This window comes from Populus euphratica, unplaced genomic scaffold (assembly GCF_000495115.2).
Source record: "Populus euphratica unplaced genomic scaffold, PopEup_1.0 scaffold135.1, whole genome shotgun sequence".
NCBI classification, from domain to species: Eukaryota; Viridiplantae; Streptophyta; class Magnoliopsida; order Malpighiales; family Salicaceae; genus Populus; species Populus euphratica.
In genome coordinates this window covers 519,158-545,443 of record NW_011499965.1, presented here as the reverse complement: position 1 = coordinate 545,443, position 26,286 = coordinate 519,158, and the positions used below count along the sequence as shown (strand labels likewise).

The window sequence follows — 26,286 nt, the reverse complement described above, 5'->3', positions numbered from 1 at the left end:
ATAACAGAAGGCATTTTTCATGCATTTAGGCATTTTGATTTTTAGATCAAGAAGCTCTTGTTCTCTTTATTTGTATTTTATAATGTTCAATTTTTATTCCATGTTATATTTTTCTTAATCTCTTCAATGTTTCTCTTATTTATAATGCTTAGCTAAGTTTATTATGTCAAGGTGAAAGGGTTACACTAATAATGTAAGTATAAGTATAGTATAAATTTAACATGGACTTTAATATTTGATACAAACATGTTTTGTATTTATTATCTTACTCACTCTTAATACCTTACTTGTTAAATGGTTAGGCTAGATTTGTGTTGAACAAGCCTTCGTATATCAAATACTTGACACTTTCATAGCTCAACATATATCAAATACTTGACACTTTTATAGCTCAACTATATGGTATAAACGACACTTGTGCTATAAAATGAACTTGATTTGTTGTTAACATAATTTATCACCATGAGTATCTAACAATATTTACAAGTATTGACATTACTCAAATAAGATAATTAATATAATCATGTTAATAAATTATAATCCAATTGGAACATTGTTTGTGTGTGGTTTCCAGTTAAATAATAAAAAGAGTTTATATTATATTTATTTGAAATATAATTGATGAATCCTCTGACCTTGATAATTATTTTATATTTGTTTAAATCCTTACATCAATATCACATCTTAAAACTCTCTTTAACTATTTTTTTGTTATTATCTATTTTTTTTATTTGTAGTTTATACAGTCAACCTCCTTATGGTTCGACCCTAGTCTTATCAGGTTATTTATTAATTTGACACTCCTACACTTGAAAGAAGACATTAACTCTTTGATCATATCAATTACATTTTATAATTATATGAAGAAAATTAATATTATTAACCTTTCTATAAGTATATCAATCTATGTCCTTTTCAACTTAATACTTCCTCATCAATCATTGGTGATTTTTTTCTATTAAACTATTATCATCACACATGTAACTGCTCCTTGATTTATCATTTATTTCATAGCTCATCTCAATACAATTTTTTTTCACTCACTTCTTTTATGTTCATTGAATTTATTATAATGTTTTTATATCACATTTTCTTTCTACATCGTATTTAATCTATACTTCATTTTATCTCATAAGCATATTTAGTTCAGGTAATTAATTTATTTGATAACACCCTTAATTCATATCACATTTCTTCTTTAATTACAATTATATGTCTTCTAATCTTTTCTAATTATTTATTTTATTTTAACCAATTAATTTTATTAATTCATTTCAACATCTATTATATCATTATTGGCTCATTATTATCAATTTCTATTAGAATGTCTATTATATTTTTTATGGATCATCCACGTACATTTTCAAACTCAATATGCTTCTAATCCATTTCTAGCTTGTACATATATTTATTTTTATATACTTCACACTCATTTGGCTCCTTCAAATATATTTTTTATCATAAGTGTTTCTTAGACCCATTTATGGTACATTCCAATGTTTCTTTTCATTCCATTTATAACACATTATAATTTTTTTTTTTCAACTCAAATGCTTGCCCTTTTATGGTACATTTCAATATTTTTCTAACTCAAATATTTTTCATGCCTATTTATGGCAAAATATAATAGTTTTTACTTAAATATTTTTCATGTCAAACACATTCCAATATTTTTTCAACCCAAATATTTCTCACCTTTTTATGGCACATTATAATAGTTTTCCAACTTCAATATTTATCATGTCAATTTATGACACATTCTAATATGTTTTCAATTTAAATATTTATCATGTCCATTTATAGCACATTATGGTAGTTTTTAAACTTAAATATTTCTCGTGCCCATTTATAACACATTCCAAAAATTTTCCAACTCAAATATTTTTTTGTCTATGTATAACACATTATAATATATATATATATATATATATATATAGAATAAATCACTACTCATGAGCTGATTTTAACACAAATTCATTCTCAGTAGTCTCCATCTAAATAACTAATTATGATACCATAACAATTACTTTAGTCATCATCCACACAGCCAACTATATAATATACCAATATACCAATAGCTTTAGTCTCATTTACAGGCCAACTAAGTAACAATATCATAACCTTTGTTCTAAGTAACAATATCATAACCTTAGTTCCATTTACATGGCGGACTAATTAATAATTTTATAATCATAATTCCTTTTACATGTGTGTAAATAAAAATTTTAAAACTTTAATCCAATTTACAATTTACATAAATGGGTCAATTAATTAAAGATTTCATAACTATAGTCTTATTTACACGGCCAAATAAATAATCAGTTTCGTAACTTTAGTCCCATTTACAAGATTGACTAACATAATCATCACCTTTTCACATTTAGAATATATATTTTTCTTTCAATATTTTATCCATTTATTTTTATTTCAACCATTACATGCATCTTTCCATTCCAATCACATAATTCATTGTAGACATGACTAAGTATCTTTATTGATTTCACTTTTAAAGTCTTTTAAAATTCATGTGTTGCTATATAATGTTACAATCATTTACAATTTATAGGTGAATATCTACCATTACAGTTGTTTCACCATAACAGCAAAAATCAGTATTTGATTATGTTCATTTGCAATGGCAGGGACCAATATATATATATATATATATATTAGCATGTTAATAAAAAAATATTTTAAAATATATAATATTATTATATATATATTAGCTTGTTAATAAAAAATATTTTAAAATATATAATATTATCAGAATATAATAAATTACTAAGTATGAAATAATATATTAAGAGATGTCTATATATAAAATATTAAATTATAATTAATTCAATATATTAATTCACATAATATTAGATTTCTTAAAATGTTTCAAGTTTTATAATGTTGGAAAAAATATATAAGAATAAACAACATTTTTTTAGTAGGCAGTAATCATATTTATTATAATATCATATAAATGTTTTTTTTTTTTTAAATGTAGGATAGCGTGGGAAAAAGTACATTTTCGAATTAAAAAATTGTATGCATTCTGACTTTTTATTGGAGGAATGAACTTTTAATAATGAAAAGTAGAACAGGGCAAATCAAATCCATCCCGTGATTTCCGGAATATCAATCTGTCATCGTGCGATAGTCCACCATCAATTTACTGAATTTAGAATTGTCGGTACTTTTTTTGAAAAAGTAACTTTTATTTTAAATCAGATTTTTTAATATTAATATATGAAAATTATTAAAATCATTAATTTAATAAAATATATTTTTAAAACAAATCTAAAAACAAAAACGACCGTTCTCCACGTAATCAATCTAGCTAAGTGGTGATAGTCGAGAGATCACTGCTGCCGAATGATTGAAGTGACCACAAAGAAAAGTAGTTTTCAGATCTCCATCACTGCCACCAAGTGTCATGATTTTACCGGTCTGTTGAGGTTCAAATAGAAATTGCATTAATAATACTTCTTTTTTCCCCCTTTTAATTAAAATAAATTAACACTTGGAATGCCCTTATTAGCACAAGTGGGAAAGAAAAAGGCTTCAAGAAGTGGTAAGGAAGGTATTTATCTTAGTAATTCTTCACAATGGTGGCGATAGCTAGCGACGGAGAGAAGAGAAAGCCCCAGTTCAACCACCGCACCCGCTTCTTTCTTTCTCCTGAAGAGGCCAGACACCAACTCCACCATCCTCTAAAGTAAAAGTAAGGAAACTATCTCGTCATAATTAAGGAACAGTCACAAGCTTTGCCATACATTTCTTTGGTATCTTCTAATTAATGTGTGGAAAAGTGGGGACTCAGTGGTAGCAAATAGCAAGACATAAAGAGAAGAATTGGAGCGTGTGAAGACAAAGAAATACAAGGTGGAACCCAAAGAAAGATCTAGCTGGGAATTTGCTTCTATCTTTAAGCATTTTAAACGAACTCCAATGGCTCCTCTGCCTCTCCTGCCTTTATAAAAAAACAAACTTCCCTGAGATATACCATCGCCTGCAGAAGAAGCCAAAAGAACAGATAGAGAGATCTCTGTGTCCTTTCCTGTAGGTTTAAAAAGAACGAAGTCACCTTACCAACTTCCTGCCAGCCCACCAAGAACCACCGAATAACGCCATCAATGTTGCTTGGAAATTCCATATGCACCACCAAAAAGTTCTTCCAAAAAACCGTACAAAGGTTGAAGTCTTTTCTTTCTGGTGATCATTACCAAAAGCTACCAAAAACTCCTGCTCGCAATAATCATCGTCCTCCTTTCACTGGTGGCATTGACATGAAGGCCCAAACAAACTTCATCAACAACAAAGACTCGGACAACTTGTACAACGACTTCACCGGCAGGCGGGACGCCACAGGTAAAGAGAAACCAAAGAGAGACGAGAAGAAGACAGCATCAGCCCCGTCTTCTTCGTCAGCAAAGCAAGAAAGAGATCAGAACCTAAACTCAGGTTTCATGAATTTATCGAAGGCAACCGCTGTGAAGAATTATCAGTACTTACAAAGGAGAGATCAGGACTATACAACCGATGATCCTAACAATGAAATTAAGAGTTCTTATGCTAGGAAAAGATCACCACTACTGGATGACAATTCAAGTTCTAAGCACATTACATGTGAGGGAAGGAGTTTCTTGGTGGCACAAAAGTTAAAGGAGCTAGAGATGATGGATGTTAGCAACGTAGAACATGTATTAGATGTCGAAGAAGTTCTTCACTACTATTCACGCCTTACATGTCCAGCCTATCTTGACATTGTTGACAGGTTTTTCATGGATATGTATGCAGAATTCATTGCTCCACCTGCGAATCCACGCAGTGTCAATTCGAGACCAAGGTTGCGTTCGGTCAGGTGATCGACCCTATATATCCCGGAGAAAAAAGATAATCGAGGCCTGGCAATTATTTCATGTTGTCACATTTGTTTTCAGATTTGTTGTATTTACAATTTTTTTCATGATAATTGTATTTCTCTACGATCATAAATCTGTGCCCGAGGAGAAGGACACCAATTTTTGTTATGTGTACTCAGTTCATCGTTTACCCATTCAACTGACCTACCCTTCCTTGAAAATCATTTCCTTTCAATATTATAACCATGGATATCGTTGTTAGTGACCAAACCCCATCACGGTGAGCCTAGGCGGAATTCTTTGTTTGTTTCTTTGGTTTCTTCGATATGATTTCTTATATCATAGACAATAGTGGGCGAATAATGTGATATCTGCTCTCCTTTGGTGTTATTTGTGGTAGAGGATGTCTAGGTCAACAAAAAGTGTAAATAGAGATAAAGGAGTCTTTATTTTATTCTAAAGGTAGCGAGGATATCCAAGACTGATCTTGCAAAAATTTCATGGTAAAAGTATATTTTAAAACTTGTGCTTTAATGCCATATGCGTTTATGATTTCGTCAAAAACTAGCCCGATTCTAGAAATTAAGTGATTTCTCCAATTCCAGACTAAGGAAAAGCTTAATTCCTCTCTTCTGTTTTTTTAATCAATTACCACTATTGGTCTCGGAAACATGGTGGGCAATTAAATTCAGCAAAAATATCATTTGAATTTATTAAAAAAAATAAGCATGAAAATCTTTATTAATATTTAATGGGCCTACGTGGGGTAGGGGTAACCCAGCCCAAATTTGCTTACTTGGAAAGAGGGGAAAAAAGAGTAAGTTTTCAACACCAAGAAAAAAAGTTATTTTTTCTTTACATGATTTAGTATTTAATGAAATATAATGATTAGCAGTTCAAAAAAAAAATATCTTTTTGATTTAGTATTTAATGAAATATAATGATTAGCAGTTCAAAAAAAAATATCTGTTGGTATATTTTACAATTATGTGTTGCTTGGTTTTTTTGGTTGAATAACAAATTTATTAGGCCGACATACTTAAATTTAAAAAACTCAATGTTGGTTTTTTCAAATTAAAAAAAAATATATTTTGTTATTTATTTTTAATGCTTAAAATAAATGAACTCACAAAGAATTATTATTGCTTTGAATGTCCCAAAAAAATATAAAAAAATATTCAATATTTAATAATTTCATAATCGAAAATATTAAAGTACCGTGGGTTAGGTGAATATCATTGAAGCCTTTTTCATAGACTTTTTATAGGTTTTGAGGTAGGTTCAATAAGCCTAGCATATGCCAACTATTATATTTATAGATTTAAGTTGTGATTTGGAATTACCAACTTAGAATTATAGGTTCACCAGGTAATTAAAACTGACAAAACCAGCCTTAAAAAAAATTATGCTTAAGAAAAGAGCATTTATTTTTCAATAAAAATAGTTAAAGGAGCTAATACTACAACTAAATGTTGATACTAATGATTTTGATAGCCATCTTGTTTTTAAGCTGAAGCTGCTCTTCGCAGTTGTATTGATGGTTAAAAGGCCTGAAGAAAAGTGTTGTTCTACCTTACTTCACCTATCTAATGCTTTTGGCTTCCATCCCTTGTGGGGACCAATTCAAGTGCATATATGTCCCTAGTTGGATTACCTAATTCTGAATCTTAATAGGACCTAGCTAGGGGAAGAAGGCACGTAAAAGTTGAATAGTTGGCACGTATAAACACGCTCTTAAGTCTGTTATATAGGCTAAATCTTCAGTATTTACTCGGCTCTAAAAGAATTCCTTCCCCTTAGTATATCTCAATTATCAAAGCAAATTGTATAATTAATTTATCAAAATGTGAGATGCATTTCTCAATCAAGAGAAACGCCCGTGACTACTGGTATAGAGTTAGTCAGGGTTTTTTCCTTGACTCCTATTGTGATCGTGCACCTGACAAAGGAGCTTTATTTACCTTTGGGTTTCACTCGAGCTACCATAAAGAGATGGTAATAGGGAGAACTTGTTGATGCATTTATACAAAACTTTTACCTTGAGAACATGTAACGGAGCCGTAGACAGTCATGTAAACACTTACTCAAAATCTCATTTATCGTATTCCATTGTATCTTCCTTAAATTTTACGGAATTAACTCACCATGATTTATCTAATTCATGCATAATATCATGAAAAATGAATAAATAGTTTTCACTACTACTGGTGTAATGGCAGCACAAGGTCCTTGAAAAGATCGACAGTTTCATTCATCGTGGGAGAAGCCTGTGCAGAATTAGATTAATCAAGATGGTTGTCATTCCTAGCCCACACCACAGACTAGTCCTGGAGCATCCAAAACTGGGGTAATTCTTTTCAATTTCAATCAACTATGATAGATTTCTTTTCGGATGAGAGTGATGGTTCATTTACATGACTCCTAATTGTCGTTTCTTCCAAGGTTTTTATCATAATTTATTTTTGGATTCTTTTTAATTATATTTTTTTCTTCAATTTATTTTTGGATTCTTTTTAATTATATTTTTTTTCTTCAAAAAAAAAAAAACATGAAATAGTGTCGTTTTAAGCAACATTGTTCTTCTTCTTTTCTTTACGTAACTAATCTTCGTACCTAATCTTTGAGACCAGTTAGGGTTTCTAGTGACCAATATACTAGATCTTTGAGACCAGTTAGGGTTTCTAGTGATCAATATACTAGGTAGCGACTCCTATTTTATTTTTTCACTGAGCAGAGTCAAGGATTCCTTGTCTCCTCATATTTTCTAGATACTTACATGAGCGAGGGTGGACAATCATCGTGACGCTGCACATATGCAACAGAATGGTGACTCCACTAGGGACTTTGTGAACTAAGCTTTGTTTTTGTCTGATCATTGTTTGGCTTTGTTGTATTATTAATTTTCATTCTTATTTGCTCATATGCTTTAATTTTATACATATTTGTTCATGCATTGTATAACTTATTTCATGCATCATTAAAATTTTATGAGAGTTCATATTGAGAAAAACATTAGGTTAAGTGAGAGTGAGAGAGTAGTAGCTTACCTTACGACTTTTAGTCAAGGTTTAAGTTTGTGTAAATCTCAACTCTTTGCTGAGTGCTTAGACTGGTAATGATTGGTGTATATATCATCTTATTACCTATTAAGCCCCTATATTGCCTTCATAAGGGTGATCACTAAGACAGCAAGAGATCCTTTTAAGACCATGTAGAAAGCCACTCATCATGTAATGGCTCAAATCTATCCTTAGAGTATGAACTCCCTAATATGCATGTACATACATTTGCATCATACGCATACATCCATTTATTATAAATAACATACATACATGCATCAGATTGAAATATAGGTCCCTAAAAAATATATAACACCAGACTTCAGCAAGAAACATGGAAGATAAAGAGCGCACTCACCATAGCTTGCCTCACTAGTTTACTCGAGCAAACACTGAAAAATGCCTCTAGTAAAGGTCCTTCTAATCGACTGGTCACTTTTAATTAGATTAGCTTAGCCCGAAGAAAGAATGAGTGAACATGGTCAAGAGCCTCAACATAATCCAGTATTTGTGCAGTCAGCAACACCTGCACCAGCCCTTGAGGTCATAGATGCATTTGCTAACGAGACCCATAAGGCCAAGTCATTTGATAGCATTGATCAAGAAAAGATGGAAGCGTTGGAAGCCAGAATCACTGTAATTGAGGGGGTAGACTTATATGATTTAGTACGGGCAGCAGAGATGTGTCTGGTCCCAAATGTGGTTGTCCCGAAAAAGTTTCATATTCCTAAGTTCATCAAATATAGTAGAGCACGATGCCCCATGACTCATCTCAAATCATATTGCAATAAAATGACAGAAGTAAAACATGATGAAAAACTATTGATGCACTTTTTTCAAGATAACTTAAGTGGGACAACATTGAGCTAGTACATGAGATTGGATAACACAAAGATCCGGAGATGGAAAAACCTGGTGGATACTTTTATCAAGCAGTACAAGTACAACATGGACATTGCTCCCGACAGAACCAACTTGTCCAATTTAGAGAAAAGGGACAAAGAAAGCATAAAGGAATATGCTAAAAAATGATAAAGAAAGCATAAGGGAATATGCTAAAAAATGACGAGAATCAGTTGCTCAAGTTCATCCTCCACTTTTGGATAAGGAGATGGTCACTTTATTTGACAACACTCTCAAAGCACCATTATAGTAGAATTTATGCACCCAATAAGGAGATGGTCACTAAAAACTTTATTTGACAACACTCTCAAAGCACCATATTATGAATATATGATGGGTAGTTCGGCCTAGCAATTCACTAACGTTATGGTAGTGTGTGAATGTATAGAGCAAGGCGTCAAGAGTGGTAGAATTTTTGCACCCACTAAGAAAAGAGACTTCGAAAGGAAAGAGGTCAACCATATTGGAGATGACTATAAGGGTAGGAAAACCTTATCCCAAAACTACCATACTCTATCCCAAGTTGTTGACATCAAAAAACCTGAGCCCCAAAACTTTCAAGCTAAAAGCCAAATTGGAAATTACTAAAGGGTCCAAGAACAACTACCTCCATTACCGCTACCCTAGAATGAGATGTACCAGAAGCTATTAAGCATCGGGCAGGTAGCTCCTGAACCTTTGACACCTGTGCAACCACCTTACCCTAGCTAGTACAAGCTAGAGCTCACTTGCGAATACCATGTTGGTATTGTTGGACATAGCATCCATACTTGCAACGCCTTCAAGAGAAAGCTTTTGCAACTAATCAAGGCAAGATGGATAGCATCGAAAGACGCTTCTAATGTGAACACAAACCCTTTACCTAATCATGTTTGAGCGGTGGATTGGTAAAGGCATTAGAAGCAGAATGCTCAAAAAGCACCGATAATCAAGGCAATGTGTGAAAAAGGCAATCTTAATTTTGAAGGACTCAAATTTTAACCATGGTTTTTGTCCCCACCATCAATGAGACCTCTACAAAAGCTGTTGTGAGAAAGCTAGCCTAAGAGGAGATTCATGAAAATGGAAGGATGAAGCCTGTCCTATTATTATCTTTTGTTTGATCATTTTTTCTTCAACCTATTTCAGTCTTGTTGGTAATTTGGCTCATAATGCCATAAGATTTTCTCCATTAAATGAACATTTCTTGTTAATAAGATCATGTGTTTTCTTATGTCCAGGACATGCCTTTATTTTTCTTATTGTTTCATGCAAATAATACACCAATTATAATTTTTACTCACAAAACCATTGGTGCTTTCCCTTTTCTTCCCAAAACATGCATGATCTCACATGTTCACAAAGATTTTTAGGAATTCAAAGTTTAGTACAAAACAGAAATCATATTGGTGTTTTAAACAAACAAGTTCTGGAAATTCAAGTGATTCCTTAGAAAAGTAATCATACATCTAAAAAAAAAGAATAAAAAAACAACACAAAAAACCCATAAAGTGACCCAAAAGCTAAGTTTTATTTGAATAAATAATGAGAAATCACTTTGCATACTCGCAAGAAAGCAAAACTTATCGATCTTTAATGCATGCATTGAGATGAAGAAAGGTCATGTTTGATAATCCTTTCACGAAGTTAAAAATATACCCTTTGTAGTCCTTTTGAGCCTAGTAAAGTTTTTGGAAATAACATTGGCTAGGATCATACCCTACACTAAGGGCAAGCGCAAGAGATATACCAAAAACTCAATGATTGAAAGTGCCCAAGCAACACTAGGGGGCATAAAAGAAAATTCTCAATTATCAGAGACGTCCAAACAAAACTGGGGGGCATGAAGAAAAATCTAAAAGATCCAAAAGATCTAAGCTTCTAAAAAATAACTGATATGATAATGCTCAACCAAGTAAGGAATGAAGAGAAAGAGCCCAAACCCAACACTGGGGGACACAATAGACCATCTCAAAAATAAATTCAAATGATAAAAGGTCAAGAAACAAGCACAAGTGATCCTTAGTCTTGAAATCCCTTAAACACCTTTTGAGCTTGCAAATATCCTATTCTTCATAACCAATAGTCCAAGCCTATATTACGTGCCTAATCAAGCCTTTTGTGATCAAAGGCAAGCAACCTGGATTGGTAGACAATGCTTTCTCATGCAAACCAAGTCATTATTCATGCTTTGAATACTAGTTCTTTGAAACCTTCAAATTAAAATTGAAACCTTTTTGACCAACCAAATATCACTTCATATTTTTCATCAAAATTAAAACAAAAAAGTTTCATCACTTCTAAAAACCTCTCCATAGGAATCATTGAATTTCTTTAGAATAAATTTGCTTTAAATCGATATCAAAATGATTTTTGTGTCTGAAATAGCTTTGAAATTCTAGAATTCTTGCATGAAAACAACTCCTTGTCAAACCTTTCTTCACATAGCCTCATCCTCAAACCTGAATTGAATACTTGGGGACAATAAAAAAACTCCTGGTAAGGTTGGCTTCATGATTCCCTTTCTAAATGCCAAGAATAATTGGCAACCCTTGAGATAAAGGGTGGAGGACAAAGAAGTATAATGACATCAAGCCCTTTCTGGAGGTCAAGATCACAAGAGATGAGTCGAGTAAGCAAAAGAGAAAAAGACATCGAAGTTTACTACCAACACTCCAACTTTTAAGAAAAGAAAGACCCCGTAAAGAAATTGGGACCTATATTTATCAGATAAGTATACATGCATATCAATCATAATGCATTGCTTTTATCATTGACAGATCGGTGTTACACCTTTTTTTGAGTGCGCCTTTATGCCCTCACTTCATTTCGAGTGTGCCTTTGAGCCACCATCTTTTGGGTAGTGCGTTTTCTAACCCTACCTCATTTCAAGTGCGCCTTTGTACCCTCACTTCCTTTTGTGTGTGCCTTTGAGCCACCATTTCTCAGGTAATGCATTTTCTAACCATACCTCATTTTAAGTGCGCCTTTGAGCCACCATCTTTTGGGTAGTGCGTTTTCTAACCCTACCTCATTTTGGGTGCGTCTTTGTACCCTCACTTTCTTTTATGTGTGCCTTTGAGCCATCATTTCTCAAGTAATGCATTTTCTAACCATACCTCCTTTCGAGTGCGCCTTTGAGCCACCATCTCTTAGGTAGTGTGTTTTCTAACTCTACCTCCTTTCGAGAGCGCCTTTAAGCCCTTGCCAACATTTTACTGGGTAGGTCACCCATTACAATATGATCAATTCTCTATGTTTTTATATCTGGGTAGGTCACCCATTACAATGAGGCCATACTTCCACTTGGGTAGGTCACCCATTATAATTTCACCCCTTTTCCTTTTTTCCATTTTTTTTCCACTTGGGTAGGTCACCTATTATAATTTCACCCCTTTTCTTTTTTTCCATTTTTCTGGGTAGGTCACCCCTTACAACGCGACCAATTCTTCATGTTTTTATCTGGGTAGGTCACCCATTACAATGAGACCATTCCTCCACCTAGATAGGTCACCCATTACAACTTGACCACTCTACCTTTTTCTCATTTTGGGTAGGTCACCCATTACAACTCAATCATTCTTCATTTTTTTTTCTGGGTAGGTCAACTATTATAACAAGACTATTATTTCTTTTTCCCGCTTAGGCAGGTCGCTTGTGAAAACAGACTAGAATAAATATGTGTGGGTCGGTCGTCCTTGAAAATAGACTAGTATGAGTGTGTGTGGGTAGGTCACCTATGAAAATAGATCAGGGTAAATGTGTGTGGGTAGGTCGCCCTTAAAAATAAACCAGTGTGAGTATGTGTGAGCAGGTCGCCCGTGAAAATAGACCATTTTTTTTCAAAACAGGCGGGATGCCCAGGATAATCAGATCATTTTCTTTCCTTTTGTTTTCTTTACAAGCTTACTATACAAAGTCTTTGCTCTGAAGCATTGTAAAGAGGGGACAACTGTCATAACCTATTTTTTGGTTTTTTCCAATTACATTTTCTTTTCTTCAAAAAAAACCAAAATAGTGTTGTTTTAAAAGGCACTATTCTCCTTCTTCCCTTTACGCAACCAATATCCGTACCTGATCTCTAAGACCAGTTAGGGTTTTTAGTGATCAAAATACTAGATGGTAACTCTTATTTTATTTTTTCACTGATAAGAGACAAAAATTCCTTATCTCCCCATATTTTCCAGACACTCATATGAGTGAGGGTGGACAATCACCGCGACGCCATACACGTGCGACATTTTTTATGAGATTGAAAGTTATTACTTATCAAGTTTTCATATCAGGACTCAATCCAATTAATCTGTAATGTCTACCAATTTCATCATATCTCTTTTGTTTTCATAATCTTATTTATTTATTTATTTTCTAATAATTCCTTGGCTTGGACATGATATTTATTCCCTAATCGAATTCCTTGGCTTGGACATGATATTTATTCTTTAGTCACTATTCTTGGCTTTATAGGGGACTTGCGTGGTTTGATTTATAACAGTGCTAGTAGAATGTTTGAAAGATTCAAATATTCTAAAATCCCTAGATATATGCTTTTATAGATAAGGGGGTAAAGGAAAGTCCTTTAGACATCAATTTGAGGTTAAGGGCTTAAGTCGACGAAATCTTTTTAGTGGGGAAGAAATTATAATTAGGGAGAAATGAGGGCAAAGTCCTATCTATGAATATTATGGTCACTTGTTATCATCTTTGCTGACAAGACTCTTACTATGACTATTATATTTCACTATTGATTGATTGATCAACATAAGAGACTACTCCATCTTGGTGAATTCATGATCTAACTTGGTGTTCTCTTCTGTCAGAAAAGACTTAAGGCAATCCTAAATTACCATCTTTGAACTAGTCTTGTGTTAAGCGATCGACGATTATAGGGTTTGCACAATCTAATTCTTATGCAAGGAAGGTTCAAACATTAATAGGTTTGCATAGTCTTAATGGTTCCAATCCATGAGGTCCCATACATAGGTAGGGCATGATAAAAATACACATCACAAAAAAAACTAACAATCAAAATAATTTCTATAATAAAGAGTTAAGAACCAGAAATTAAAAGAGAATATATCTACTAGAGTAATTGAGTTGAGATAGTGCATCGAAAGACCATATATCTATGGATGTAAAGAATATATGGGAGGTCTTGTCATCACCTTCTTGACCCCTTATACCTAATGGTGGTGGTGTTACTTGTCACTTACCAACAAGGAAGATTGGGGTGTTCTTTTCTCTTCACCAACAGTTGCCATTCATTAAATAATTGTTGTTATGGCCTGTGTTATTGTTATAATAGTTTATTTTGGAGTTGGTATGGTTGGATGGTTTGGATTAACTAGGGATGGAAGCAATTGAAATGGTGCATGCTGGTTTTGTAGAGATTGTGGTTCCGGTTGCATTTTTAGTTAGATTGAGGTGGTGAAATTGATTTGGTGGTGGGGGTGGTGAAATTGATTTGGAACCAGGTTTTTTTTTGTTAGAAAGGTGGTTTGAAGACTCGGTTTGTATTGGTGTATTGGATTTTGAGATGATTCGAGTAATGTGGTGGGTTATTTTAGCTGGATGTATAGTTAGCATTAATGGTTCAACATGATAAATTGATTTTAAATAATTATGATATTCAGATTTAGATGGATGAAAACTAAAATAAACTAAAGTTTAGATTGTTTATGATGATGGATAAAGATCTAGCCAGATTATGCTATGGTGGTTAAGGTTGTAATTGTTTAATTTAGAAATGAAGGGTGGTTAGGGTTGTAGGTGCTTGATTTTAAATAAAAATGAAAAAAAAATGTTGGTGATTTGATTCTTAGTTGGAAATGAAGGGTGGTTAGGGTTGTAGGTGCTCGATTTTAAATAAAAATAAAAAAAAAATGTTGGTGATTTGATTTTGGATTTCAATAAGAGAAACTAAGAGAGATGGGTGAGCATATCAAGTAAGTTTTTACGTGAGATAAATAATTTTTTTTATTTTTTTTGGATGAGAGATTGTCATTAGGATATCATATTTTTAATGTTTTAGTATTTCTTATTATAACTTTTATGCATATTTAACATTAATAACATTTCCTTATATTTTTTAATATTCTTACGGTTAATGATTTGTTAAAAAAAATTATGATTAATTTAATTATCTTATGAATAATTTTATTTTTTTATTTTTTTTATAATTTCTTTAAATTTTTCACCTCTTCAAATGATATATGTGGTTCCGTAAGTACAAACAAAAAAATGTTTTAGGCTAGCCGATCAACCATTTCGAGGAGAAGAGTTGTTTTTGTTTGTCCTAATGGGCAAGGTGAGGTTTCAACCTCAAGTCCATTATGGATAGGTGGCTTTAAATTCTTTATTAGGCTGGGCCTTAAACTTTATGGAGCCCAAATTCATTAATTAAATCCATACTTCATTAAAAAAAAGCATATACTGATTTCATTATGTTGTGTTTTATATGAAAAGAAAATTTTAGAGATATGTTGAGGTAAGATTTAAGGTGTTAAAGGACTAAATAATTTTTTTTTTGTTTTATGTTGTGTTTCAAGGATATTTGGTAAAAGTTGAAAAAATTATAGATAAGAGTATTTCCCAATATATAAATAAAATTAAAAAAATAATAATATATGCTTGCTGTCAAGAATAAAAATGAAAGTAAATAAACAATAATCTAGGATTGATTTCAAAAAATGGAGGGAAATGCACAGAAATTAAAAAACAAATCCACTTCTATAAATTATTTACTCCGGAGAGGGACCAAATTGTCATTAGCTAATTATAGGTGAAAAATGATTTATATAAAAACCACAATTAACATCATTGCATGGTTGAAATTTCTCCATCCTAAGAGACAATGACCTCTGGATTGTTATGGACAGGTGTCACTTCACAGTTCTCTCGTCGACTCAGCCCACTTCTGTCCCTTAAAATTAGACTTATCAATTAATAAAATAATATATTCCAATAAAAAAAAGGCGAGGAGGGGGGGAGGGAGTGCATTCCCTAATCTGAACAGCTGCTGCTTTGACATGTGTACAAAGTCTTACATAGCGATGGGCTCAACGTCGTTCACCGTATGATTGGGTGCACCATATTGGAGCTCAGTGGGAATGAGGTCTAGCCTCCCTCGTGATCGTGAGAACTGTCATACACTTTTTCTATGAATAAAATAAAATGAGTGATTCATTGGGATGCTAACACGTGCACCTCTCAACTCTTACACTTTCCACGTGGGTTCAGAAGACGAGGACGGGTCCCCACTCGAAAGTGAAAAGACAAAAGGTTGAGGGAGCGAGATGCTCCTTTACGTTGCCCCACAGATGGGGATGGTGGGGCCCACACCTCTTTCTATTATTGTCATGTCATGATGGATTCCACTCCCTTTGGAGTTGCTCTCTCTTGCGCCACGCGTCTTGTGTAAACTTCTGATAATGGGATTCGGTCACTTGGGCCCCGCACGATCCGCTCTTCCTGTTACTCCCTCGTCATCAATAATGACCCGTAATTTCCTAAAAGAGTGACGACTTTCTATTGGATCAGCGTTATTGCTAAATCTAGTTTTGACTCAGCCTCTTTTTTTAATTAAGTTGGTGCAGTATTTTTTTAAATATTTTTTTATTTAAAAATATACTAAAATATTATTTTTTATTTTTAAAATTTATTTATAATAATAACATATCAAAATAAAAAAAATATTTAAAAAATAATTTAAAATGTTTTCTGGCTGGAAAAACAAATGGTGGTCAACTCTTACCCCTCACCGTTAATTGGTTAAAAAAAAATTAAAAAAAATTATTTTTAAAATTAGTATTTGTTAAATGCATAAAAAATTAAGTTTAAGTAACCGAAATGCTTAAAACAAATCCCCTAGAATAAAAGGTAAAAAAACAATTGTGAGATTGTGTATAATTATTGTGTTTAATCAGAGAGAATAATTAGGATTTAATAAGAGAGAGAAGATCATTTTATCTTAGGATTTAAGAGCTTTTATATAACATTGAATTAATGTGAGTGAGTTTACGTGGATGGAATTATCTTTAATATGTTTGTCACCTTGCTTAAAAACATAAGCCTAGAGTAACAACAAATCATTGTAAAAAATGTGTATGTTCTTAGTCTTGTAGTTCAAATACTATTGATGACAATCATTAGACTAATCGATGCAATGACATGTGGTTAAGAGATGTTCTTTTATTTAGTGCATGTTTTAAATTGTAATATATAATGTTTTTTAAAAGTATTTTTATTTGAAATTATATTAAAATGATTTTTTTAATATTAATACATCAAAATTATCTAAAAATATTTTATTTGAAATTATATTAAAATGATTTTTTTAATATTAATGCATCAAAATTATTTAAAAATATTTATATAAAAAACAATAATTTAATATATTTTTTAAAACAAATATATTTTTAAAAAATATATAAAAATAAAAACTATCACACTCTCAAATAAAATCTTAATGCAGGTGTTCTTAGATTTGATTAGGGTTACCCTCATTTAATAAATGTATGATAATGTAAATAAGGTCCCACCTATACTCACGAGTTGGGTGTTCCTGTTAAAGGATCTTCCGTATCTTGATTATAAACATTCTTATTCATAAATATGATCTATATCGTAGATCTTAGGCCTCTAGTTATGTAGTATAGCTAATAATTCATTTTATGTACAGGCAAAAACTTATCTTTATCAATAATCATATTTTCATCTTTTCAATATTGCTAGGAGCTTTTTCTTTTTTTAATAGTGATTAAGTAGGTGCGTATGCGTTTTTCTCTCGATTTCATAATTTTAAATCTTAGAACTATCAATTAAAGAGATTTATTTCATGTAAATGTATAGCATCAAAATAAGATAAAATCTGTAAAATCACCTCAAAAAAAATTAATTTCAATCTTAAAATTATTAGTTTGAGGGATTTATTTTCCTAAAATTACCCAAAGAGTTGTCTTTATTCTTTAAGAACATTTTTAAAGAGTTTGAATATTGTCGTAATGAACATTTCATGGAACTATATGTAAAAAAAAAATTAAATAAATAAATAAATAATATTTATCTAGTTTGATAGTATTTATAAATTCCAATTGATCTTTTAAAGATTATAGATAATGGGTTAGTTATGTAAAAAAAGATAAAAATTATTCCTAAACATTATATCTAAAATAAATTGCTTCATGTTTATAGTTTATGATAAAAGATAACTATTATGTTTCTATGCTAAATATTTGTTTAAACTAATATACCTGTTTTTTTTTTTTTACATCTAAACAAATAATTATTATGACCTAAAGCAATGATATGGGAACTTGACCCACTAATAAGATCTAGTTTTTATTTTTAAAATATAGGTGTTGAATATGAAAGAATAATAAATAATAAATTAGATTTTAAGCTCATTTTCCTTGCTCATAAATAAAATAGATTTGAAGTACTCCACTAACTCAATGAGTCTTTATGGAGTTACATTCACACAACCCAAGTCGGTTTGCAATGGTAGGGCGGGATGCATAGCATGACATGTGAATAGAATAACCAAGTAATATTTTTAAGAAAAATGTATGTATTTTTTCACGAAAATAGCAAAATCTCAATTTCTTGACAGCAGAACTCTTTAAAGCGGATAAAAAAACAAAACAAGATTTTTTTTATTTTTCTAGAAGAGCACCACAATCTCCACTTCTCAGGGGCAGAAACTTTTTAAAGGTTTTATTGTATTCGGGTCAATTTTTTGTTTTTTAAAAAACTCTTATTTATATTTTTTTAAAACAACGATACATTGTTTTAACAATGAAACTCAACTTCTCCATGGCATAATCCTTTCAAGCATTTTACTGGTCGATGATGATCACACAAAGATAATATATATATATATATATATATAGAAAACAACATTAACCTGTAATTTACAAACAAATACATTCTCACATGTAAATCAACCAAATACTATAAATTAGAGTTTTTAAATCTAGCTTAACGATAAACTTGGTTCAATACTTGTATTTTAGGTTGTGACTAGGTTATCAGGTTACCTGGATTAATTTTAATTTTTTTTTAAATTAGAACCATTTCATTTACTAAAAAATTAAAAATTAATAGGTTGTAATTTAGTTTTTAACCGAGTCTTACATGGTTACTTTAAGTTTTGATTTTCTCTATTTTTTTTTAAACACAGCTCGACTCTACCCTATATTGGTTGAGTCACTTTGAATTTCGAACTGTGATTTTTTTTGTTTTTCTAAATATAATTTAACTCTAGTCTAGAATGAACTTATCAAGTTAAGTTGAATTTTAAAATTATACTATAAAAAAATAAACATGCAAAAATATAATACAGCATAAAAAATCAAGTATATCTAGAAATTAATCAAACAAATGAATCAATGCATGAGGATTCGAATTCTTCTTCTTCTTCTTCTTCTTCTTCTTCTTTTTTCTATCATCCATATAGTGATTTTCTAGTCTTTTTGTGTGCCCATATGTATGTCTATTTATATCGCCTTTAATTAAAAAATAATATTAAATCTTTGTACTATTTTTTCCCCCGAATCGGGATCTCTCTATGTTTTTTTAAATTTTGCTTAATTCTCTTATTTTATTTTATTTTATTTTATTTTATTTTATTTTGTCTTGTATTATATTTTTTAGTCCCTGGTTATTGTTTATTTCTTGTCTTTAATTTCATTCCCTAAATTTTATTAATTTTTATTTTGAAATAAAATAAATTAAAGTGCATAAAATTACAAAATAATGAAAATTGACTAAATTTTATTAAAATATATTTTGAAAAACTTCACATTTTTTTAAAACACACGAAAAAGATTGGGTTATGAAAAATGAATAAGATAAGTCCTTTTTTTTTCGGTTAACGATGATTAATTTGTTTAAAATCTCATAAAAAAACAACTTAGTCTCAATAACAGATCTGAAGGACACCTCTAGGATAAAACGATAAATATAACAACCCATCAAGTGCCACGAGATAGGCACGTGAGGAGAGTGTTTTGAAGTGGGTGAGGAAGCAGATGGGCAGGCAGCGAAGGCGGACAAGGAAACAAAAGGTGCCACCTCAAGAAGGGCAAGAGTACAGAAAACTGAAGGGCCTACCACATTAACGAGAGTGGGTTCGCAACCGTGTGAGGGTCCCTGCCAGCCAGCTCCAAAGAGCCACGAGTCAAATTAAATTAGGACTCTCTCATTTTGACTTTTGTAGCCAATAGCACGAGGGCTTGGCACAGTACTTTCTTAATGGTTAAGGCTGCTTTGACCCACCCAACTTCCACATGGCATGATGTGATCGGTTTATAACAATATTTTAAGACCGACCTTGGACCGCCTGAAGCCCTGGACCCGTCCCTGTATCGTGTCCTCGTTTTTCTTCCGTTCTTGGCTTGATCTTGGGCATCATGTTTACCTGCACCCCTCACTTCCATCAGAGGCGTTTTATCAAAAATCATACTTAGAGGTTTTCATGGAATTCTTATTTTCATGTTCTGGATCGAGATTTTAATCATCAATAGAAGCTGATTTTTTTTTTTAAGGAAAAATTGCTCATCTTTATCTTTCCATGAAAAAATAACATCTTTGTGTGTTTTTTTAGGTAATTTAATCATTTTAGAGGGCCAATTAGTTATTAAAAACCAGATTAGGGGTGTAGTTGTTTTTTCCATTTTTTTTAGCATGATAAAATAACATAATTATTCCCGGAATAAAAAAATTTTAAACCTACAGGAGAGGGGCATATAAGTTTTTGTTGTTGTTAATGTACAGTAAAATGACAAGAATGCTTTTAAATAAAAGAAATATATTTACCCATATGGCCAGGGCCTTAAGGTATTTTTGTATTGATTTTCTGTAATTGTTGTGATTATCAAGAGTATATATATTTTTTTGTATTAAATAAATATTATTTAATTTTAAAAACTCATGAGATACTCATTTTAAGCCGTGTGTATAGTGCTTCCTAACACTTAATTTATTTATTTTTCATGTTATTGAATACGTTGTTATATCATTTTCTTTATAATGCAATCCGTGTTAATAATAGTTGGGTAATTTTTTGTTGGTTTACTTTTTTTTTTTCTATTAAAATATATATTTTATTTTATTTTGCTCATTATAACTTTTGGTTTTTATTTTTAGTTTTTATCCTTATTCAAGTTTAATTTATTTACAATCTAATCCTTATTTTAAATTTTTCATCCATAATATTTTTTAACTTCATCCTTTTAATTTCTAATTTTCCCGTGGCACTTTTGTTAAGTAATTTTTAGTTTTATTTTTTAATTCAAGTTTATGATGTTATGTTTTTTTTTCTAATTTAATTTTTATTTATTTATTTATTTATTTTTATTTATTTTTATTTGTTTTCAATTTAACCATTCAATCAAAGAATTGCTATTGCACTTTAGTTTATTTTTTTTATTTTGATTTCCACCCTTATTCTTTTAACTATTTTTTTTTATTTTAGATCCTTTCATATATTTGATTTTTTCTTTAATTTTATCCTTCAACATTTGATTTATTAAGAATTAAATTAATTAGTTTTTTTTTCATGTATAATACTTCTAGTTTAATCAAACATGTCACAAGTTTTAAAAGTTATTTATTGTATAGTTTTCAAAGCTAACTTAAGTCAAGTCACTAATGTCAAGTTTTGACTAGCTTTTGTAGGAGTAATTTAGTTGCAAGTCAACTTAATTTTTTGATTAGATTATTTTTTTTTCAATTTTTTTAAATCTAAAATAATAATCTAAGAGGTTATTTTAATTTTATTATAAACTACAAATTTTAAAGATTAATTTAAATTAACTCACCTCTTATTAGCTAAATTTTTTATTTATCATATAATCTTGGGTTTGCTTGAGTAAGTTTTTTATCTCTGTTTATATGCAATTATATTCAAAGGTTTTTTTTTTTTTTCAAATTATCAAGTTTTTTTTTTAATTTATCTACTTATTTGGTACCATTTTTTTTTATTTTCTCATTCTAATAAACCAACTTATTCAATCCAACTTATTCAATCAGGTCAGGGGCTATAACTCGAGTCATTTCATTTGCATATTTATTTTAAAAGCGTAGGCGGCACCTAGACGTCGCTTTTTATGCAAAAAAATGGTCTTGAAGTGAATCGCAGCCCCTTGCTAGTGCCGTCTAAAGAAAAAGCATGTTTATTTAACTATCAAACTAATCCTTCAAATTTATATTATGTTTTAATTGAAAGCAAAAGTTTTGGTAAAATTCCTTTTTCCTTAATCAAAAAAAATTTCATATCAACTATTTTTCTTTTTATTTGTTTCTATTTTTAAAAAATAAAAGAAAAATAAATTAAAAATGAATATAAAATTAAGGGATGGACCAAGTTATAAATGTATTTTAAGATACAATTATTAAATATATTGTTCTTAAAACTAGTTAATTAATAAGCATCGTGAAATTATATGATATAGACACTTATGTTGATAATAATAATAAAAACTAGCTAATTAATTTTGTTAATATAGAAGAACAAAGTTTAAGCCAAAAGTGGTTTCTGACCCCGTGTAATAGTGTCACATAAATTTACTCACCATGAATATTACCAAAAGACTCAAACACAATATATATTTGTATGTGCAATTCTGCGAATTAAATTAAGAAATTACCATTAATTAAACAATATTATATACCAACTTGTAGTTGCTCATCTATGTTTGATCCAAAGTTAGAATACCCCACACCCAGCTCTTAAGCAAGAAAAAACACTGGTGGTTTCATAATGTGAGTAAAACTATTTATGAGTGAAATTGTAAATCAAAAGAAAAGCTGAGCAAACACAAAATTATCGCTAAATTTGTAGGGCTACAAGCAAAAACAAGGAAAAATATTCATAATGGTTAAAGTCACTTACACCTTGTTTATGTGCTAATTTTTTTTTCTTTTGGAAAGTAGTTTAAATAGAAAGTAAATTTTTGAAATAAATTTTTTATGTTAATTTGTTTTGAAAAATAATTTTCGAGAAAATAGATTACTCACTGATGTCTAATGAAAAATGAGTTGGAAATTATTTTTTGATTTTTGAAAATATTAAAAAAATAAGTTGAAAAATAATATATTTTGAGTTATTAATTTTTTTTAATAGTAGAAGTTATATTTTTATCAAATATTGTTTGGTGTTTGAAGAACATTAAAAATAAATTTCTTTCCTATAGTGTCCTAATTTTATAACACAATTTATATGATTTAAAATGCATTGTTATTATATAACAACACATGTTTTGTATCCAAATGTATTTTGTAGCAATATTATATAAATTAAAGTATTAGATGCACTAATATATCAAATTAATATGAATTATATTGTATATTAATATATCCTAACATATTATTTCCTATATAAATATATTAGCAATTTATTGTTTTCTAATAATATTATATTTTAAAATATATTATTGTTTATATATATAATGAAGTATTCTACCATTTTAATTTTTGGATCCTTCATGGAAAATGTGTTCTACTCTTTTAAATAAAAAAATATATTTTTCCTTCTAAAATTTATGTTTTTCTTTGATAAAAAAATGAGTTTCATTGATCAATTTTCTACAATGCAGTCAAACATAAAAATAAATTAAGGAGATACTTTTTGAAAAAACACTTTTTAGAAAACATGCAAGCTCCTATCTTCTCGGTGTCAGGCTCTATGTGTATAAATAGCTTTTCTTCCATCAAAGAGATCGATTTTCTTACGGCTATTTTTGGCTATTAGCATATTTTTTAAAATATATTTGTGAAATAATATAAATAAAAAAAATAATATAATTTATACATTTTATGAAATAATATAATTAATAAAAAAAGTAACATTTATAATTGATCATTATTTAAAATAATGACATATAATAAAAATATTAAATGAGCATGAGAAAGAAGACAGAAAAGGGAAAAAAACAACTCTAAAAATATATCAAGATTTTGATTATAATATTACTAGTGCTATAAAAAAATTATCAATAAAATAAATCTAACAATATAAAAAAACTATTAATAATGACCCAAATAAGTCATATTTGCTATTCAAATATGACAAAAGACTCATTTATTTTTAACAATAAGTGTAATATACTAATAAGTGTAAGATGCTTGGATTATTGTTCGTAATTTTTTTTTATATTATTTGATTTGCTTCATTGATATTTTTTATGATATTGATGATATTCTAATAAAAATTTCAATGTATTTTTAGAGTTTTTTTTTTATTTTTTATCTCATCTCTTTTGCTTATTTAATATTTTTTTTATTGAAAATAGCTATTATGAATATTTGAATTATAAAAGTTGTGTTTTGCAATACAATATATACAAACTGTGTTATTTAACATTTTTTTTTAAACTATGCTATTCCGTTAATATTTTTAACTTACTTTGCTCTTTTGTTTTTAAAAAAACTTTTTTCTTACTAGCATTTCATTTATGTTTATTCTTTGAGTGAATAACTAACAAACCTTCTCAATATTTTAATGTATAGATTTGTATCTCACAAAAGTTTTACTAATATTCTTCCTTGAGTAATTATATACCAAAAAATAATAATTTTATGTCCTGATTTAGATTAGAAATGGATAATAACAAAATTAAATAAATGTCCTTTTCATCTACAAAAATAAAAGGAGGAAAACAGCAATATACCCAAAACGCAAAATTAATATAAGAGATAGAATCCAACATAATCTTGTGAATGGCAGCAGCTAAAAGCCACCTCCCAAAAGTGAAAATGGATAAGACGGTCGTGGCCTATCCTCCACCCCCGCCGCCATTTCACCAAAATAGTTCATGTGGGCACCCCAATCACCACCATATCCTATCACAGCACTATTCCCTTGCGGCAACACTGCCACCGTTGCCCCAATCCCTGCACCCATTGAGCCTGTTGTAAATGGACTTGGTCCTGCCACGGCAAGACCATAGTTCACTTGATCTAACCATCCTATAGCGTTAATATCTGACCCATCAGGTGAGGGTGAAGATTGACAAAATTTATCTACATTAAAAACAGTTTCTGGCGAAGATATTACCCCTATAGAACCCTCTTCATGAACCACTTCAGACTTTATTTTTGTTGAAGTACTTGAAATTGCCATGCCAGAAGGTGATGTCGCCGAAGAAGATATCATCAAACGTTGTTTCTTGTCTTTTATCTGCCTTGTACGTTCTTTTTCAAGAATCATACGAGGAAGGAGATCAGGGTCTTCAACAACTTTATAGATAAAAGCCATCATTTGTTGTGGACGTCTTTCCGTCGCTTCTAAACGCTTGTTCATGCCTTCAAGTTCTTGCTCTAAGGCCTTCTGTTCTTGCTTTAACCTTGCTATCTCCATAATTATTTCTTCATCATCGAAGTCTTCACCTTTTATATTTACTTGCATATATGATGACCCTTTATTATTAGTACTATGCTTCCTGCGAACTATATTCTTCAGCAATTGCTTTTGCCCTCTGAGAAACCATTCGTTTGCAAATTCCCATCTATCTGGATCGACTTTTCTAAAACCCTGGCAATCATGAAACAAAGAAATGTAACATTAATTGATCGATCAATAACAGCACTGCTCTACACATATAAATATATTACACAGCATGATTTGGTTAGGATTACTACTCACATAGGTGTTCAACTGTCGAACAAAGCTAGAGAAGTTGTTGTGTTTGAAGTAAACAGGCAAAATCCTCTGAGAGAAATCTAAAGGGTCGATGACGATGAAACTGTTGTTTGCTCTGCCCCAGGAAATTAGAGAATCCGTCGTTGGATCACTGACCATCTGATAAATCTTCAAAACAAAGGGTGCTATGATGTTATTGTTGTTATTAGCCTCCATCATATAAAATTAACCCAGCACCGTGAATTAAAACTCTCCTTCTTCTTCTTCTTTCTTTCTGCTCAAAGATTGAGAGGATGAGATGCCAAAATGGCAAGAGCTACTGTGATGGGGATGGCATTGGCCCTTTTTCTCCAAGTGGGGAGACACCACCGTTAATATATAAATGGACGCATGTACTGTAACATGAGCTTCGGTGGGAGGGCAGAAATCCTAATGGCTGTGATATTTCTTGGGTCACGAGATGAGACCCACCCTTGCTCCGCTTTTATCATCTTATGCGACACGTCATGGTCCCTTATGGCTAGATATTTTCATTACCGAAGCCTGTCTCCACTCGCTGTGCAGGCGCGTGTGAGCCTGTTCCCAACTCCCATCTTTTTGTAAGCGATTGGTGGAAGCCGACCGCTCGGACGTTTATTAGGTGGTGTTTGGTAGGGAAACGTAACTTCAAGGGCAGATTGGGAAGATCGAAAGAGTGGGAGATGGGAAGCAGATGAGAAGATTGATTTATTTTTGATTTGGTGTTGTATAAAATAAGATTTTCTTTTCATCTGTGTTCGATCGTGGAGGAATTAAAGAATAGAATGCTATAAAAAACTATTTTACCTTTGCAACTTATAGACCTGTCCAA

General features: G+C 30.8%; 2 protein-coding genes across 2 annotated transcripts; one reads left to right on the top strand and one right to left on the bottom strand.

Annotated features, from left to right (window-relative positions):
• The first annotated feature begins 3,580 nt into the window (after positions 1-3,580).
• Positions 3,581-5,041, top strand: LOC105138924 (uncharacterized). Its single transcript, XM_011045162.1, has 2 exons — positions 3,581-4,909; positions 4,955-5,041. Exon 1 carries the CDS (start codon positions 4,125-4,127, stop codon positions 4,854-4,856), a length of 732 nt encoding a protein of 243 aa, XP_011043464.1. The 5' UTR covers positions 3,581-4,124; the 3' UTR covers positions 4,857-4,909; positions 4,955-5,041.
• A 19,421-nt stretch (positions 5,042-24,462) lies between these two features.
• On the bottom strand, positions 24,463-25,876 carry HSFC1 (heat shock transcription factor C1). Its single transcript, XM_011045161.1, has 2 exons — positions 25,440-25,876; positions 24,463-25,328 (listed from the first exon to the last, which is right to left on the bottom strand). The coding sequence occupies exons 1-2, from the start codon at positions 25,653-25,655 to the stop codon at positions 24,525-24,527; spliced, it is 1,020 nt and encodes a 339-aa protein (XP_011043463.1). The 5' UTR covers positions 25,656-25,876; the 3' UTR covers positions 24,463-24,524.
• Between the last annotated feature and the right edge of the window lie 410 nt (positions 25,877-26,286).

What these genes read in the sequence shown, in the direction of transcription:
- HSFC1 (XM_011045161.1), bottom strand. Translation starts at nt 25,655, where the DNA reads ATGATGGAGGCTAATAACAACAATAACATCATAGCACCCTTTGTTTTG. An exon ending in TTCGACAGTTGAACACCTAT is followed by an intron (nt 25,329 to 25,439) that starts GTGAGTAGTAAT and finishes CATGATTGCCAG; the next exon opens with GGTTTTAGAAAAGTCGATCC.
- LOC105138924 (XM_011045162.1), top strand. Translation starts at nt 4,125, where the DNA reads ATGTTGCTTGGAAATTCCATATGCACCACCAAAAAGTTCTTCCAAAAA.